Here is a 12,537-nt window from a genome sequence, read left to right as displayed (position 1 = left end):
GCACGTACGCATGTTTTACTTTTGTCAGCTTAGCTCTAGTTTTTTCCGTCGATCAGTAGCCGATTAAAGATATAATTAATTCAATTTTTCTAGCGACGGGCCCTTCTTCCATGTGCCAGAAACAATAACAATTCGTATTGTAATTTGGCGTTGAATGCCGCTCTCGCTCTCTCTCTCTCTATTTTTGCCTCTCTCAATCTTGTGTGCGCTCACCATTTGGATGCCCTACAATCGTTGCGTTGAGGCATATCAGTTCGAAGAGAGCGCAGAGAAGTATAGCATTCAACAGATGTTTATATAAGCGAAATACAAATAATTTAATTATAGAATCTGCAATGGCAAATCGAGAAAAATTCGAACGAGTGACGTCAGCAGCAAGGGAACTCAAAACAGACCGAGACGACTGCATCCGTCTGTCCCCAAGGTTAATAGTCTTTTGTGCAAATGCCGTTGTAGGCATAATGGTGGTGCTTGTGTCGGCAGGCACACATGTTGGGCGCGAAGCAGTAGGCATGGGGCCCGCAATCGCTGCAAAGGATTCACATATGAGACTGGAGCAAAGATAAGGATCGATGTACTTACTGCTTGCAGATGGGCGTGCACTGCTGCCCGTGGAGCAGGGTGGCGCGGAGCTCATAGCCCTGGGCACAAATACATTGTCCATCGTATGAGCATCGCCCGTGGGTGCATCGCCTGCAGAGAATACGTTTAGGGATCATCTTTTATCCAACTGCAATTCAACTTACCCGTGGCATGGGTCCAGGAGGCGTGCAGTCCTGTGACGACAACGTCGGGAAAGAGCATCAAAGTAGTTGTGCCTGTCCTTCCGGCACACACACAGATCCGGCGCGGCACAGTACCCACCCGCTTCTCGACAGCCTGGCAGACACTCGGCGGCACAGACAAGTCCATCCGGATTGGCGCCCAGGTACTGATCGGCACAGGGGCAATCGCCATCCTCAAAGCACACGCCTTCCTGGCAGACAATGTTGCAGCGTCGCACGCACTGCCGGGTGTTCACGACCAGCATTTCGTAATCGGAGCACAGTGGCGGTGGCTCATTGATCTCCCAGTAGCCGTAATCGTAGTAGTAGTAGCCTTGCACCAAGACGTACTGCAGCACCAGTTGAAGGAAGACCGTCCGGCCCAGCATCTTGGACAATTGGAAATGATCTCCTCCATGGGATACGATACCGATGCGGGCCGGCGTGGGCAACGAGAGTGAAAGTGATTACCGGAGGCGGCGCAATTTGTGTACAGAATCCATTAGTCCCGTTATTGCGGCGGTCACGATCGCCCGCCATGTGTAAACATTACGTCGATGATGCAATGGACAACTGATAACCGCTCGCCCGGAGAGCCTCTCAATCTAAATTACAACAAAAGCATTTGCATGCAAACGAAGCCAACAGACGCCGACGCCGCATTACTCATCGCAGCAGCTGCTGCTGGGAGCGCGCATAGTGGTGGGGCGGAGAGACAGAAAGAGAGAGAGCACCCAGCGAGAGCTAGAGATAGAGAGGGAGACCCAATAAGAGCGCAATTCTGGAATGTCTGGATTCCTCACACTCTGGCTGGCTCGGTCTCTCGGTGGCGTCTCCGCAGTCACCCCCACACCGCATTGCCCTACAACTGGGGACCCCGGCTACGACATCGACAGCGACTCCAACTGTAGCTGCAGCTGGTTTGAATGCGCCCCATTCATTCAGTCTTTTGGGGTCTGAGAGCAATGTCGGGCCTCCCAGTTCCGATCGGGCAACGGCAACGATAAAGACAAAGTCAGCGGCACCACAGAAACGGCGACGCCTGCGCGAACGAACGGAAGTTCAAAGTGTGGCACAAAGTTGCAAAATCGAAGGCAATCGGTGATTGGAGTGCGATCTCGAATTCGCATCGCAATTGGGTGTATATTGAAGAACAATAAAAACGCAAACGCATCAGAGTTCTGTTCTCTATTTTCCGTGGCTTTTCTTCTCCTTCCAACGACGAATGAACCGCTTCAATTGCAATTATAAATTGAATGCTTGATTATCGTTCTCTCCCACTCTCCCTCCGTCATACTCGTCGTGCTTGCGAGTGTGTGTGTGTGTGTGTGTATGGGGTGAATAACATAAAACAGACAACGGGCGAAAGCATAAAATAAACAATACCATTTCGGGCGGTCAGCTGGGAGGAAGTTCTGGCCCCAGCGCTGCTGGTGGTGGCGCAGCGTAGCAGTGGTGGTGGGTGTGGGTGTGGGCCTGTGCTGTGCTGTGGGATGTGCCCGTTGTGTGGAAGTGCGTGCTCACGCAAAGCTATTGCTTAGAGTCTATTATGTATCCGGCAAGTGCTGACGCGTTCGCGTTCTGACATCGCCATCGGACATTCTCTAAACTCTGCAAAAACGAATCATCCAAAATGTGTTACGTTATCATCACAAGCGGCAGTCTAGTCTGGTTTCTCTGCACCCTGGTTGCGGACATGCTCATAGCGGCGGCCCTGGTCACGCCTAGGTGGCTGATTGGTCCCGCCCAGCCCGTGAATGGGCTCTCCTCCGTCTCCTCCAGCCAGCGCCATTCCTCCGTGGGCATCTACACCCGCTGTAAGGTGATGCACCAGGTGGGCTACCACTGCGGACGCTTTGACCTGGATGGCCTGGCGACAGACAGCAGCGTCTATCCCAGCGAATGGAAGGCGGCCATGTTCTTCATTTCCCTCGGATTCGCCCTGCTCTCGGTCACGGTTCTGCTGACTCTGCTCACCTGCTGCCGACAGTCGGCGTTCGGCAAGAGCATCCACAACATGACCGCCTGCGCTCAAGTGGTGTCAGGTGAGGAATTGCTCCAGAAGTTGTTCACAGACAAGAGTTTGTATATACTAAAACGTTTATTCCAGGAATCAGCGTGATGCTGGCCCTTTTCCTGCATCCAATGGGTTGGGGAGCGGCTCGTGTCCAGCGGCTGTGTGGTCCGGAGGCAGAGCCTTTCTATCCTGCCGACTGCAGTATAGGTAGATACTAAATGGGATTCTCCGAAAATGCGAGCTAAAATTAACACGTTCCCCCCACAGGAATCTCATTTTACTGCGGCGTCATCGGCATACTCCTCACATTCGCCGCCGCTGGCATCAGCTTAAAGGCGGAGTCCTCCAACATGCGCACGCGCGTTCGTCGACGCGTCGAGGAGGGCAGCAAGCTGGTCTGCATTCCATAGCTGTAGCAACCCTCGAAAATTGAGAACTTCCATATAGCGAGAATACTTAACTTCATTTGCGAATTAACTGAAACTAGTATAGCATAAATAAACCTCTAACATTTCTACGATTTCTACAATGTACAACATCTGGCGGAGTGCCATGCTTCTATTTGTTGCGCTTGCCCTTGGCTTTGCCTGGCGGTTTGCCTAACACATCCGGCTGGGCCTTTGGGATGTAGACGCCGTGATTTGTCTTCTTCAGATGCGCAAACAGTTTGTTCTTCGAGTCAAACACAAGGCGGCAGGTGACGCAACTGTGCTGTGGCTTTGTTGCATCGGCGTCGGGTGCCTCTCGCTCCTCGTAGTTGGGTGCGACTGCTGCTGGTGTGGCTTTGACCTCCTTTGGTGGTTCTGCCACTTGCTCAGCAGACTTTCCCTTGCTGCTCGCTGACTTTTTGCTTTTGCTCTTCTTGGCCGACTTTTTTCCCTTGCTCCAGTCGTCTTCAGAGTCGCTCTTGGCTTGGTTGAGCTCTGTGGGAATAGGATCATCGCTAGGGGCATCGCTGTCCTCTTGCTGCTGTTGCTGGGCCACAGCTTTCTTTGACTTTTTGTTTTTCTTGCTGCGTTTGATCGGCGCTGAATCCTCTTCACTAAGCACATCTTCTTGGGCGTCCTCCTGTTCGTCGTTTAGCAGCACTGCAGCCAGTGTTTCTTCGACATCATTGAGGCTATCTTCGGGTGAAGCATGATTGAAGGCTTCCTCCTCGGCCTCCATCTCCTGGCGCAGACGTTCTACATTGTCTCGGTGCTTTTTGCTCTCCTCGTGATTGGCCTTGGCCTTGGCATTTTTGAATGATTTGTTGCAGGCCACACAGTATAAGTCGTCAACATACTCAACCTCATACTCGGTTTCCTCGGCATCCAAATTCTCGTCACTGTCTGCCTCCGAGCCGTCCCCGTCTTCGTCGTCATCCTCCTCATCGGTGTAGTCGTCCGAGTCGCTGCCGTATGCCTGTTCCAATTGCCTAAGCTGCTCTTCGTAGCCCTCATTGAAAACTTTGTTCTCCTTGGCGGCGGCCATCTCCTCCTTGCGTTTGCGCCACTGCTCCCGACGCTTCTCCTCCTGTTTCAGCCGATTAGCCTCGGCTCGCTCCTCCAGCACACGTCTGTAGGCCAAGACACGGCGATCCCGCTTGCGCACAAAGCTCACCAAATTACGAATCTGCAGGGAAAAAGTGCATAAAACAAAGATATCTCGAGAAACTTGTTGCTTACCTCTTCGTTGCGCTCCTTGCGGGCGGCTTGAACAATTTTTTTCATCTCTTTTTCTACCTTGCGCAAGATGAAACGTTCCTTGATCTCCCTCACATCGTAAGGACACAGCCATTCATATGACTTTTTGGTGGTGTAGGCCGTCCAGTAGGCGTAGAACGGGCCCACGACTTCCTCATAGCTGCTCTCTGAATTGCCGAACGGGGGTGCGCAGTCCATCTCGTCATCGCTGTCCATGAACTCAAAGTCCTCGGAGGCAATCTTCACGAAGACATCGGCATAGACTTTGTAGAAGCCCTTCGCACTGTCGTCGTAGCCTTTGTAGCAGGAGCTGGTGAAGTAGGGGAACACATCCAGGCAGTTCTCCGTGTACTCTGAATTCTTGCCCCGCAGAATCTGCTCGCGATGGTTGTCATACCAGGACCGTTCCTGTGCGTCCGAGAGCACTTCATACGCCTGTTGAATCAGCAGGAACTTCTCCTTGGCCTCAGCCAAGCTTTCTGGATTCTTGTCGGGATGCCAGCGGAGCGCCAGTTTACGATATGCTGTTTTGATGTCACCATCGTTGGCGTCTCGTTGCAGCCCGAGCTCCTCGTAGTAGCAGCGCATCTTGACAAAAGTTATTAGGGCTCTTTAAATTTCACGTAAGTAATTTCTATTTAAACCACGTTTAAAAGAGCATGTTGACAAAAAATTTCGATTTGCAGCGAAAATACTCGGAACAGCTGTTGCTCATGAATGCGTCGCACCTTTAGTGCTGTAAAACGATGCGATAACAATCGATAGAGCTTCAGTCCAATCAGACGTATACATATGTTTCTCTCGCTCTGACTGCAGGCATTTAAGACTATCACTGCTTTCGAATTTGTGCGTCAAAAAGTCAAAAGCACCGTAAATAAATTGCATACTTTAAAGCATGAACAGTTAACTATTTACATTCCATAATCTCATTTAAAATTATGGCCAACTAATGAAAATTAATTAATTGCAACGCATGGTAGCTCCCAAAATTTTCAAACCTGCAACGGATACCGTGAGTGTTGTTGTCGCTGCGCCGCGCATCCTTCATTAGCTTTTTTTTCTTCGGCGGCAACGGACGCTCAGCTCCTTTTCTCTGTTGCCGCGCATTCGTTCGCAGACATCTACCCGCACGCTTTTCTCGACAGTACCGCAAACTTGCATACATAACAGTACATAGCATCACATAAAATAAATATAATAAAAAGAAGAAAGGTAGAAGCAAACCAAGTGCATAATATACCAACTAAAATAACGAAGTGTCAATGGAACCCGCAGGAGCACAGTGAATAAACTAAAGGAATCTTGCAGTGGTTTTTTCTGCTTTTTTACATATAATTTGCTGAGACATTTACAAATAATTTGCATGAAATACACATATTAAGTTTGCCATCGCCAATCAACAATAACAATACACATAAAGTGCCAAAATAACGTAAAACATTTGAGTCTGCAGCAAGTGAAGAGGGGGGAAAATGGAGAGAAATAGCTTGACATAAAAATTCACAGTTACGTCGGATTTACAACCCGTCGTCAGCCGTGCAGAGTTGATTTCGGCGGGGGAGGTTTGCCAAAGCACACAGACAGCCCACACAATCACACGCACGCATACAGTTACTCGAGCGCACAGCACGAAACGAGGAGTGGAGTCACAGTCCTTGAAGCATCGTTAGGCAATAGAGGAGGCCAGGAAGCATCACAGCTTATAAACCACCCCCAACACCGTGGCCCAAGCCGTTGGGTGCGTCGTTATTCGGCCTGAACGGGGAAAAAAGAGCCGCCAACAAAAAATAAACAAGCGAAGCTGTCTGTATGCACGCATGTTAGTGTGTGTGAGCCAGCGTATAGATTTACCGTTCGTCTGTCTTCATCTCCCGTTCTCGTGTGTTTTTCTGTGCGCCTCAATAAAAACAGGCGTAAAAGGAAGGAAAGGAATGATATTATGAGGCGGCAGACAAAGATAGCCGCATTTGCGAATAAGGTAATTTCGCATAAAATTCCAACACACAGACACATTTGTACATACATTATAGGAAGCATGGGAATTGCAAAAACTATTGAAAATGTGACCCTGCCCTGCCTGGAAGTCGGGAGGGCTTTTGTGCTGTCATAAATGGATTTTCTTATCAGCCCAAAGTGGCCCCAGGAGGACGTTCGGCCTCTATTGTTGCAACTGAATTGCATTTGAAACAGAGCACACCCTAATGGCCAACCCACAATCTGCTCTCTCTGCCATTTCAGTTATACAACAGACAACAGTCCGTCCAATTTCGTTAAGATTAGAAGCCATCACTATGTTTGGATCCAAGTTGCGCTCCTGGATGGAGACGCACATCGTGCGTCCGCGGAAGAAGGGAAACAAGCACAAGCAGGCCGCCTCAGAGGCCTCGCACAGTGGCAGCACCTCCACAGGGAATGGCAAGAAGGCGGGCACACTGCCTCCACAGGGCAGCAACCTCACCAGCCCCGTTCTGACAAGTAGCGGAAGCCACAGCATCGCCAGTCCAGTGCGGAGGCGCGAAGTATCTCCCATTCAGTGCCATGTAAGTGTAATTTTTTGGGTACATTTTGTGTAAACAGCTCTAACACGAAGCTCTCTAAATTGTGTAGCCTCCCAGTCGTCGGTATGGATGGCAGTCACCAGATGAAGATTCATACGTCATCACATCGCCAAAATCGGACAATCTGCTGTATGCCCCACAATGCTACCAGCCACATCAGCAGCTGCAGCATCAGCAGCAACAGCACCAGGCCCATCACCTGAGCGTGCCCAACTGCAAGGACATCTCCTGTGCGGAAAAGTCACCCACCAAAGTGAACTGTTCCTCTTCGTCGATTTCGTCGCTCTCCTGGTCGACGGGATCCAAGGAGCCCTCGTCGGGCAAGCAAACAACATTCAAGGAGCAGCAGTCCAATGGGGAATACCACATTCCACCCGAAGAGGAAGATGAGGTGGAGTACGAGGAGGTAGGCGCTCTGCTGTTGCGCCCCCAGGCTCCTATAAGAGACTATCAGCGTCCGCAGTCGGAGAACTTGGCCGGCATGCGTTTGATCTACGAGGAGGAGACCAAACCAAACTCCAACCATGTTCGTTATGGCCGTCTGCTGCCCTCGAAACTGGCACCTGTTCAACTGGGTGATTCTGTGGACAGCCTGATCACTGGTGTTACACCCATTCCACCCGCTGCAACCACTGCATCCGCTGGCTCAAGGATTCGTACACCACGGGGAGTGCAACGCACTAATTTCATGCCCGGACCGCGCCCCCATAGCTTGCCATCTCCGGAGAGCGCCTACTCCACGGGCTACTCAACTGACGGCACCTCGCCATGCGCCGCCAGCAACTACAATCCCCCCGAGTACTACATCAACATGCGCTCGGGCACTCACTATTTCCCCAAGAGCGTCAACTCGCTGGCCATCGAGGCTCAGCGCTACAAGTTCGGCTTGAATCGCATCGAGGAAATGTCACCCATGGACCCGTTGCCCAAGAGCAACTTTGCTAATGCCGTTCACGGCCTGGAGTCGTCGCCCAGTCCCTTGGCACTTCGGCAGCAGCCAAAGCTATTTGAATGTGAGTGAAAAATGTAAAGTTTGGTCAGGTCCGTTGTTGGAGTGCTCGCCCTTTCTTTTAATCGAGAACCCACCCAACAACAAACTGAGCAATTAACCCATTTAGAGTCGCGGCTCAACTCAAGTGTCATCCTACTCACATGTGGCGCATCCCCATTCCCATTGCAGCACCCTCGCCGAGACAGCGCTGTCGCATAAGGACCAATCCGTGGTACAGCACTGCCGAGCATATGCCACCCTCCTCTTCGGCGCCTACGCGTCTGGAGCTGGATGCCACCAGCACCACCTCCACCACATCGTCGGGCATTAAGTCGGGCAATGAGCTGGAAGTTCCGGCTGCCAAAACAACAGCCACAACAGAAACAGTAAAGGCAACAGCATATGCAACCACCACCAGCTGCAGAGGCACTCCCAGAAAGTCTGCTAGAGTCGGTGTGGAGGGTGGCGTTGCACCTGGGGCAGCTGGGGGAGTTGCTTACGAGTCCTCGGAGGGCTCTTCGTCGTCGACTGAAGTGGAAAATCTGCATGCCCCACACACCATAAAGCGGCGCCACTTGGAGCAGGTGGAGACGACAACAACTTCAGCCCCGGTGGCTGCTGGCGGTGGCGCTGGAGTAACCACCACCTCCTTCATGCTCAGCGATGATGAGGCCACACTCAACGAGATGATTGGCAAGTTTGACGAGAGCTACATCTACGAAAAGGAGACAGACATACTCAGGTAAGTCAGTCAGGCAGTCCCAGTTTCAGTACTCCCTTTCGTGTGTTTCTTCATTAATTTGCTTACTTGTCTCACACCCCGCAGCAGCGATTCTGATCCCACAGATGACTGTGCCTCGGAGCTGGACACCGGGCAGGATGCGGGCGATGAGTGTGATACTGATGAGCTGCTGGACATCGACTTTATTGACACCTCGTCCATGCAGGAGGTGGTCCTCGACCGTCAGGATCTGTCCCGCAATCTGGGAAGCTGCCAGTACTACTTCAATCAGCCGATCAGTCCCTTGATCAAGCGCAAGTCCTCGACCCGCTCCCGACGGAAAAGCGGACAAGAGGCCGCCGATGGTTCGCAGCAGCGACGGCGGAAGCGTTTCCTCAAGACACGTAAGAAGAGCTGTGAGAACCGCGAGAAGCTCCCGGAATCACCACTGCGTCAGCCTCGCGGTTCGCGTAGTGTGGGCGGAACGCCAGTCTGCCTGCGTCGAAAACTGCTGGGCCCCAAGGAGAGGTAAGATGATCGGTCTGACAGTATATTGCTTTATAAAATATTCTTCTTTGACTGTCAGGATCTACAAGACATCGCCGCTTTCGAATCGCTCCAATTCGCTGATCTTTGGTAGCATCAATGAGAAACCCTCGTTGACCATTGCCGAGAGCGAGAAGGCGCTGCTGAAGGCTGACTTGGAGGCGGACATCAAGTACAAGCAGCTCATCATGGAGGCCGAACAAATGCTGGAGTCAATGAGAAACAGCTTGCAGAGGTAACGCCTACAAGATTCCTACAATAGAGGATTGGATTCTACTAATGAAATATTTTCAGTATTCCACGGGACACACCCGTCGCCAGTCCGAGGCGCGTAAATCCCTTAGCCAACAAGCGCGTGGAAATGCTTAAGCACAGTGAGGTGGACTCAAAGAAGCAGCCGGCGCCACCGGTCACTCCTCCGTCGGAGCATGAGCTGGCCGCCGCCATCAATAAGCGCATCGAGATGCTGAAGTTTGCTGAAAATACGACGGCATCATCGCCACCAAATAGTCCCAAACCTGGCCGCTGCAGTCCCCGGAAGACTCATCTCACCAACTTCATTAATCAGAATGCTCCGCCCGAGTTGCCGCCGCGCAAAATAAACGGCAACCCAACGGTAACTGCTCCGCTCTCACCGCAGCTGCAGTTGAATGGGAGGCGGCTCCAGGAGAGTCCCTTGGGCAAGCGACGCATGATGACTGTGACGTCGACGACTACGACCACAACGTTCAGCTTCAATGACGACGACTCGGAGATGGACTGCATTGCTGTGGAGGATGTGGGCAATAACAACGTAGAGGAGCCTCTGCCAGCATCTCTTGGCAATAACAACAATTTCTACTGTCCACACAGTGAGCCGCTGAAGCGAAAGGTCTACAAGGGCAGCTCTTCCTTTGAGCGCATCAAGAAGAACTTTGACTTGGAGCTAGGTAAGTCTCGTGCATGCGGCCTGCCCTGCTACTATGATTCATCCTTCTACTACCCAAATCACAGAAATAAGCGGTCGCAGCAAGTCGAACGAACGTTCGCAATCAAAGTTGTTGACTTCCGTCTCGGCCAAGAGCTCGATGCATGATGTGACGGGTAATGAGACGAATGCTCAGGCAATGGGCGGCGGAGGGAGTAACCACAAGCATAAGCTAATACTGAGCACCATTGTGGATCTGAAGCGGAGTCTGGAGAATCAGAGCCATCAGTTGAGCGGCTTGAACGGTGACCAGAACTGAGCGTGAACTGACTAGAGAGGCTAAGATCATCATTATCATACGTAACCCATGCATAATCTAGATTCTAAACACTAAATAGCTTGCAAAGGCCTAAGCTAACAAGTCCAACCGAATCCCTCAGACTAGAAACTGAAATGGAGCGCAATAACTTTCTAAATGATAAGAGAACCGAACCCGATTATTTACACGATATACTCAAGGGTCGCAATGGAATCTATGAACTGGTGCAGAAAGTTATCCCTAAAATACGTGTAGAATGTAGTTTATAATTTTTTTTTCAATGGAATTTGTGTGTTTTAATCGTAGATATTTCACAAGGGTTATATTATTTTTTAATTTGTTGATTTAACACTTGCTTTTCCCTGTTCAAACCGGAGGATATTTCATAGATCCATCTGAGCTTTGTTATTTTAGCTTTGTTATTTGTTGTTTGTAATTTTTTACTCGAACTCAAGTATGATCTCTAGATTTTCATTTAATTTTTTTACATGAATATCATTCAAATCAGATAGTATTATTTCGTTGGGTTGACACGCTGGAAAGGTGTTCTAAACACCACATCCCTGGTGCACTCTTTACGTAACTATGTAACCCACACATACCATACTATACCAAAAATCTTAGCTTGAATACGTTGATCTTAGACATTATATGGAACTACATGTGTCAATAACTGATATAACTTATCCTTAGTTATAATTATCGAGCGTTTGTGTGCGAGTGTGGAGACTGAATCCTAAGCATATCCCACATAAACAGCGCCTACATCTGGAGATTTATAGAACTCTATTCATTACTAGAATGATTCACTTAACCATCATTATCGAAGAGTATTCGGAACTAGACCTTTAAGTAAACCAAATTATTATCCATCCAAATGAAAATTGTTTGTTTTAGCCAAATTGTTTGTAGTTTAATCGAAAAAAATCGAGAGATTGTTCAACTGTTCTGTTTCCTCAGTTGCTTAGACGAACAGATATCGTATTGTGTTCCATGAATTTTAAATTTGTTGCAATTGGCAAATGTTATGCTGATTTCCAATTCGGATAAATTGGTTGTAATTTGGATAAATCAATTGTTCTACTAGTTCTTTTCGGAATTATGTAATATTGTGTTGTGTGCCCCATTAATATGCATATAGACGCTATAGAACCCACAAATAGCGATCATACTTAATCTAAGTCAATAATGTAACGTGATAATAAACTTAATGAAAACCCCAAGACCCTGAATTAAAGCGGCAATCATAGTAAGTATGTACATGTACATGTAGCGTATATAGAATAGTTATAGCTAAACAGTTATAATTGTGATTTATTGTTTTACACCGTCGTTTTACCCTTTGTAGTTTTGTGTACCCTGTTTTCCATTGTAATTGAAATTGCAATTAGTTTTCATTTTCGCTTACGTACGAGCCTTAGCTCACACAGAGTGTTTACAGTCGATCATTGCTAGTCAGGGGACTGGGAAGTGGTGTACTGGTGTTAAATTTACTTAATTAGTTTCACCCAAACGCGGCACTTGAACATCGACCGGGGGACGGGGACACCGATCGACGTACGAAGAAATTGTATCGAACTTTAATTTGGACGCCGATGCGTAGTTCCAGTCTGGGACGTCGACGGAACTGAAGCCGAGTGACGGCTTGAACCTTTAGGTCTCAGCTCTCATGTTAATTAATTTATGCGCCCTAAATTCAAAATATTCAATTGGATTTCCGATGTGAAGCGACCTTAAGACAATCCAACGAGCTTTCTGATAAGACAATTTACAAAACAAAATCTATTGTAGACAAAGACTGCAGCGGGATTCACCTTTTAATGGGTGCACATATGTAAATCCCCGTATCACGTGTGGCATGCGCCATGCCCTCGTTATGGATGTGAATCCAATATCCTATTACAGTCTACACTCGTATAATTATTGTACTTACTTATAATAAAGGACCAATTTTGTGACCAGCCTCCTATCTTAATTGGCACCCAATTGGCAGGGGCCTTGAGTCTGAGTGCGGAATTTCCAGAGACGG

At 49.1% G+C, this 12,537-nt stretch overlaps 4 protein-coding genes across 5 annotated transcripts; 2 read left to right on the top strand and 2 right to left on the bottom strand.

Annotated features, from left to right (window-relative positions):
* Window positions 1-277: 277 nt before the first annotated feature.
* On the bottom strand, window positions 278-1,560 carry LOC117891965 (wnt inhibitory factor 1). Its single transcript, XM_034797837.1, has 3 exons — window positions 747-1,560; window positions 583-693; window positions 278-528 (listed from the first exon to the last, which is right to left on the bottom strand). Exons 1-3 carry the CDS (start codon window positions 1,151-1,153, stop codon window positions 426-428), a joined length of 621 nt encoding a protein of 206 aa, XP_034653728.1. The 5' UTR covers window positions 1,154-1,560; the 3' UTR covers window positions 278-425.
* A 151-nt stretch (window positions 1,561-1,711) lies between these two features.
* Window positions 1,712-3,301, top strand: LOC117891964 (LHFPL tetraspan subfamily member 2 protein). The gene is made up of 3 exons (XM_034797836.1): window positions 1,712-2,809; window positions 2,875-2,988; window positions 3,049-3,301. The coding sequence occupies exons 1-3, from the start codon at window positions 2,398-2,400 to the stop codon at window positions 3,189-3,191; spliced, it is 669 nt and encodes a 222-aa protein (XP_034653727.1). The 5' UTR covers window positions 1,712-2,397; the 3' UTR covers window positions 3,192-3,301.
* LOC117891959 (dnaJ homolog subfamily C member 21) lies at window positions 3,219-5,175 on the bottom strand. Its single transcript, XM_034797831.1, has 2 exons — window positions 4,449-5,175; window positions 3,219-4,395 (listed from the first exon to the last, which is right to left on the bottom strand). The coding sequence occupies exons 1-2, from the start codon at window positions 5,052-5,054 to the stop codon at window positions 3,340-3,342; spliced, it is 1,662 nt and encodes a 553-aa protein (XP_034653722.1). The 5' UTR covers window positions 5,055-5,175; the 3' UTR covers window positions 3,219-3,339.
* Window positions 5,176-5,528: 353 nt separating this feature from the next.
* Window positions 5,529-11,731, top strand: LOC117891952. Of its 2 annotated transcripts, XM_034797812.1 has the most exons (9): window positions 5,529-6,444; window positions 6,705-7,006; window positions 7,074-7,181; window positions 7,212-8,037; window positions 8,205-8,757; window positions 8,842-9,264; window positions 9,323-9,517; window positions 9,577-10,211; window positions 10,276-11,731. In XM_034797812.1, exons 2-9 carry the CDS (start codon window positions 6,758-6,760, stop codon window positions 10,506-10,508), a joined length of 3,222 nt encoding a protein of 1,073 aa, XP_034653703.1. In that variant the 5' UTR covers window positions 5,529-6,444; window positions 6,705-6,757; the 3' UTR covers window positions 10,509-11,731. The 2 variants fall into 2 exon arrangements, with proteins under 2 accessions (XP_034653703.1, XP_034653702.1); XM_034797811.1 differs by having other exon boundaries at window positions 7,074-8,037.
* The last annotated feature ends 806 nt before the right edge of the window (window positions 11,732-12,537 follow it).

Source organism: Drosophila subobscura, chromosome E (assembly GCF_008121235.1).
Source record: "Drosophila subobscura isolate 14011-0131.10 chromosome E, UCBerk_Dsub_1.0, whole genome shotgun sequence".
Taxonomy (NCBI): domain Eukaryota; kingdom Metazoa; phylum Arthropoda; class Insecta; order Diptera; family Drosophilidae; genus Drosophila; species Drosophila subobscura.
The sequence above is the reverse complement of the archived record's forward strand: the minus strand, read 5'-3'. Positions and strand labels throughout refer to the sequence as shown.

Bases quoted from the DNA above. Each gene is read 5' to 3' on its own strand.
- LOC117891965 (XM_034797837.1), bottom strand. From the start codon at position 1,153: ATGCTGGGCCGGACGGTCTTCCTTCAACTGGTGCTGCAGTACGTCTTG. The intron at 694-746 runs GTAAGTTGAATT...TATTCTCTGCAG, and splicing joins CTCCTGGACCCATGCCACGG to GCGATGCACCCACGGGCGAT. The intron at 529-582 runs GTAAGTACATCG...AATCCTTTGCAG, and splicing joins TGCACGCCCATCTGCAAGCA to CGATTGCGGGCCCCATGCCT.
- LOC117891964 (XM_034797836.1), top strand. From the start codon at position 2,398: ATGTGTTACGTTATCATCACAAGCGGCAGTCTAGTCTGGTTTCTCTGC. The intron at 2,810-2,874 runs GTGAGGAATTGC...CGTTTATTCCAG, and splicing joins CTGCGCTCAAGTGGTGTCAG to GAATCAGCGTGATGCTGGCC. The intron at 2,989-3,048 runs GTAGATACTAAA...TTCCCCCCACAG, and splicing joins TCCTGCCGACTGCAGTATAG to GAATCTCATTTTACTGCGGC.
- LOC117891959 (XM_034797831.1), bottom strand. From the start codon at position 5,054: ATGCGCTGCTACTACGAGGAGCTCGGGCTGCAACGAGACGCCAACGAT. The intron at 4,396-4,448 runs GTAAGCAACAAG...TTTTCCCTGCAG, and splicing joins GCAAGGAGCGCAACGAAGAG to ATTCGTAATTTGGTGAGCTT.
- LOC117891952 (XM_034797811.1), top strand. From the start codon at position 6,758: ATGTTTGGATCCAAGTTGCGCTCCTGGATGGAGACGCACATCGTGCGT. The intron at 8,038-8,204 runs GTGAGTGAAAAA...TTCCCATTGCAG, and splicing joins GCAGCCAAAGCTATTTGAAT to CACCCTCGCCGAGACAGCGC. The intron at 10,212-10,275 runs GTAAGTCTCGTG...CCCAAATCACAG, and splicing joins GAACTTTGACTTGGAGCTAG to AAATAAGCGGTCGCAGCAAG.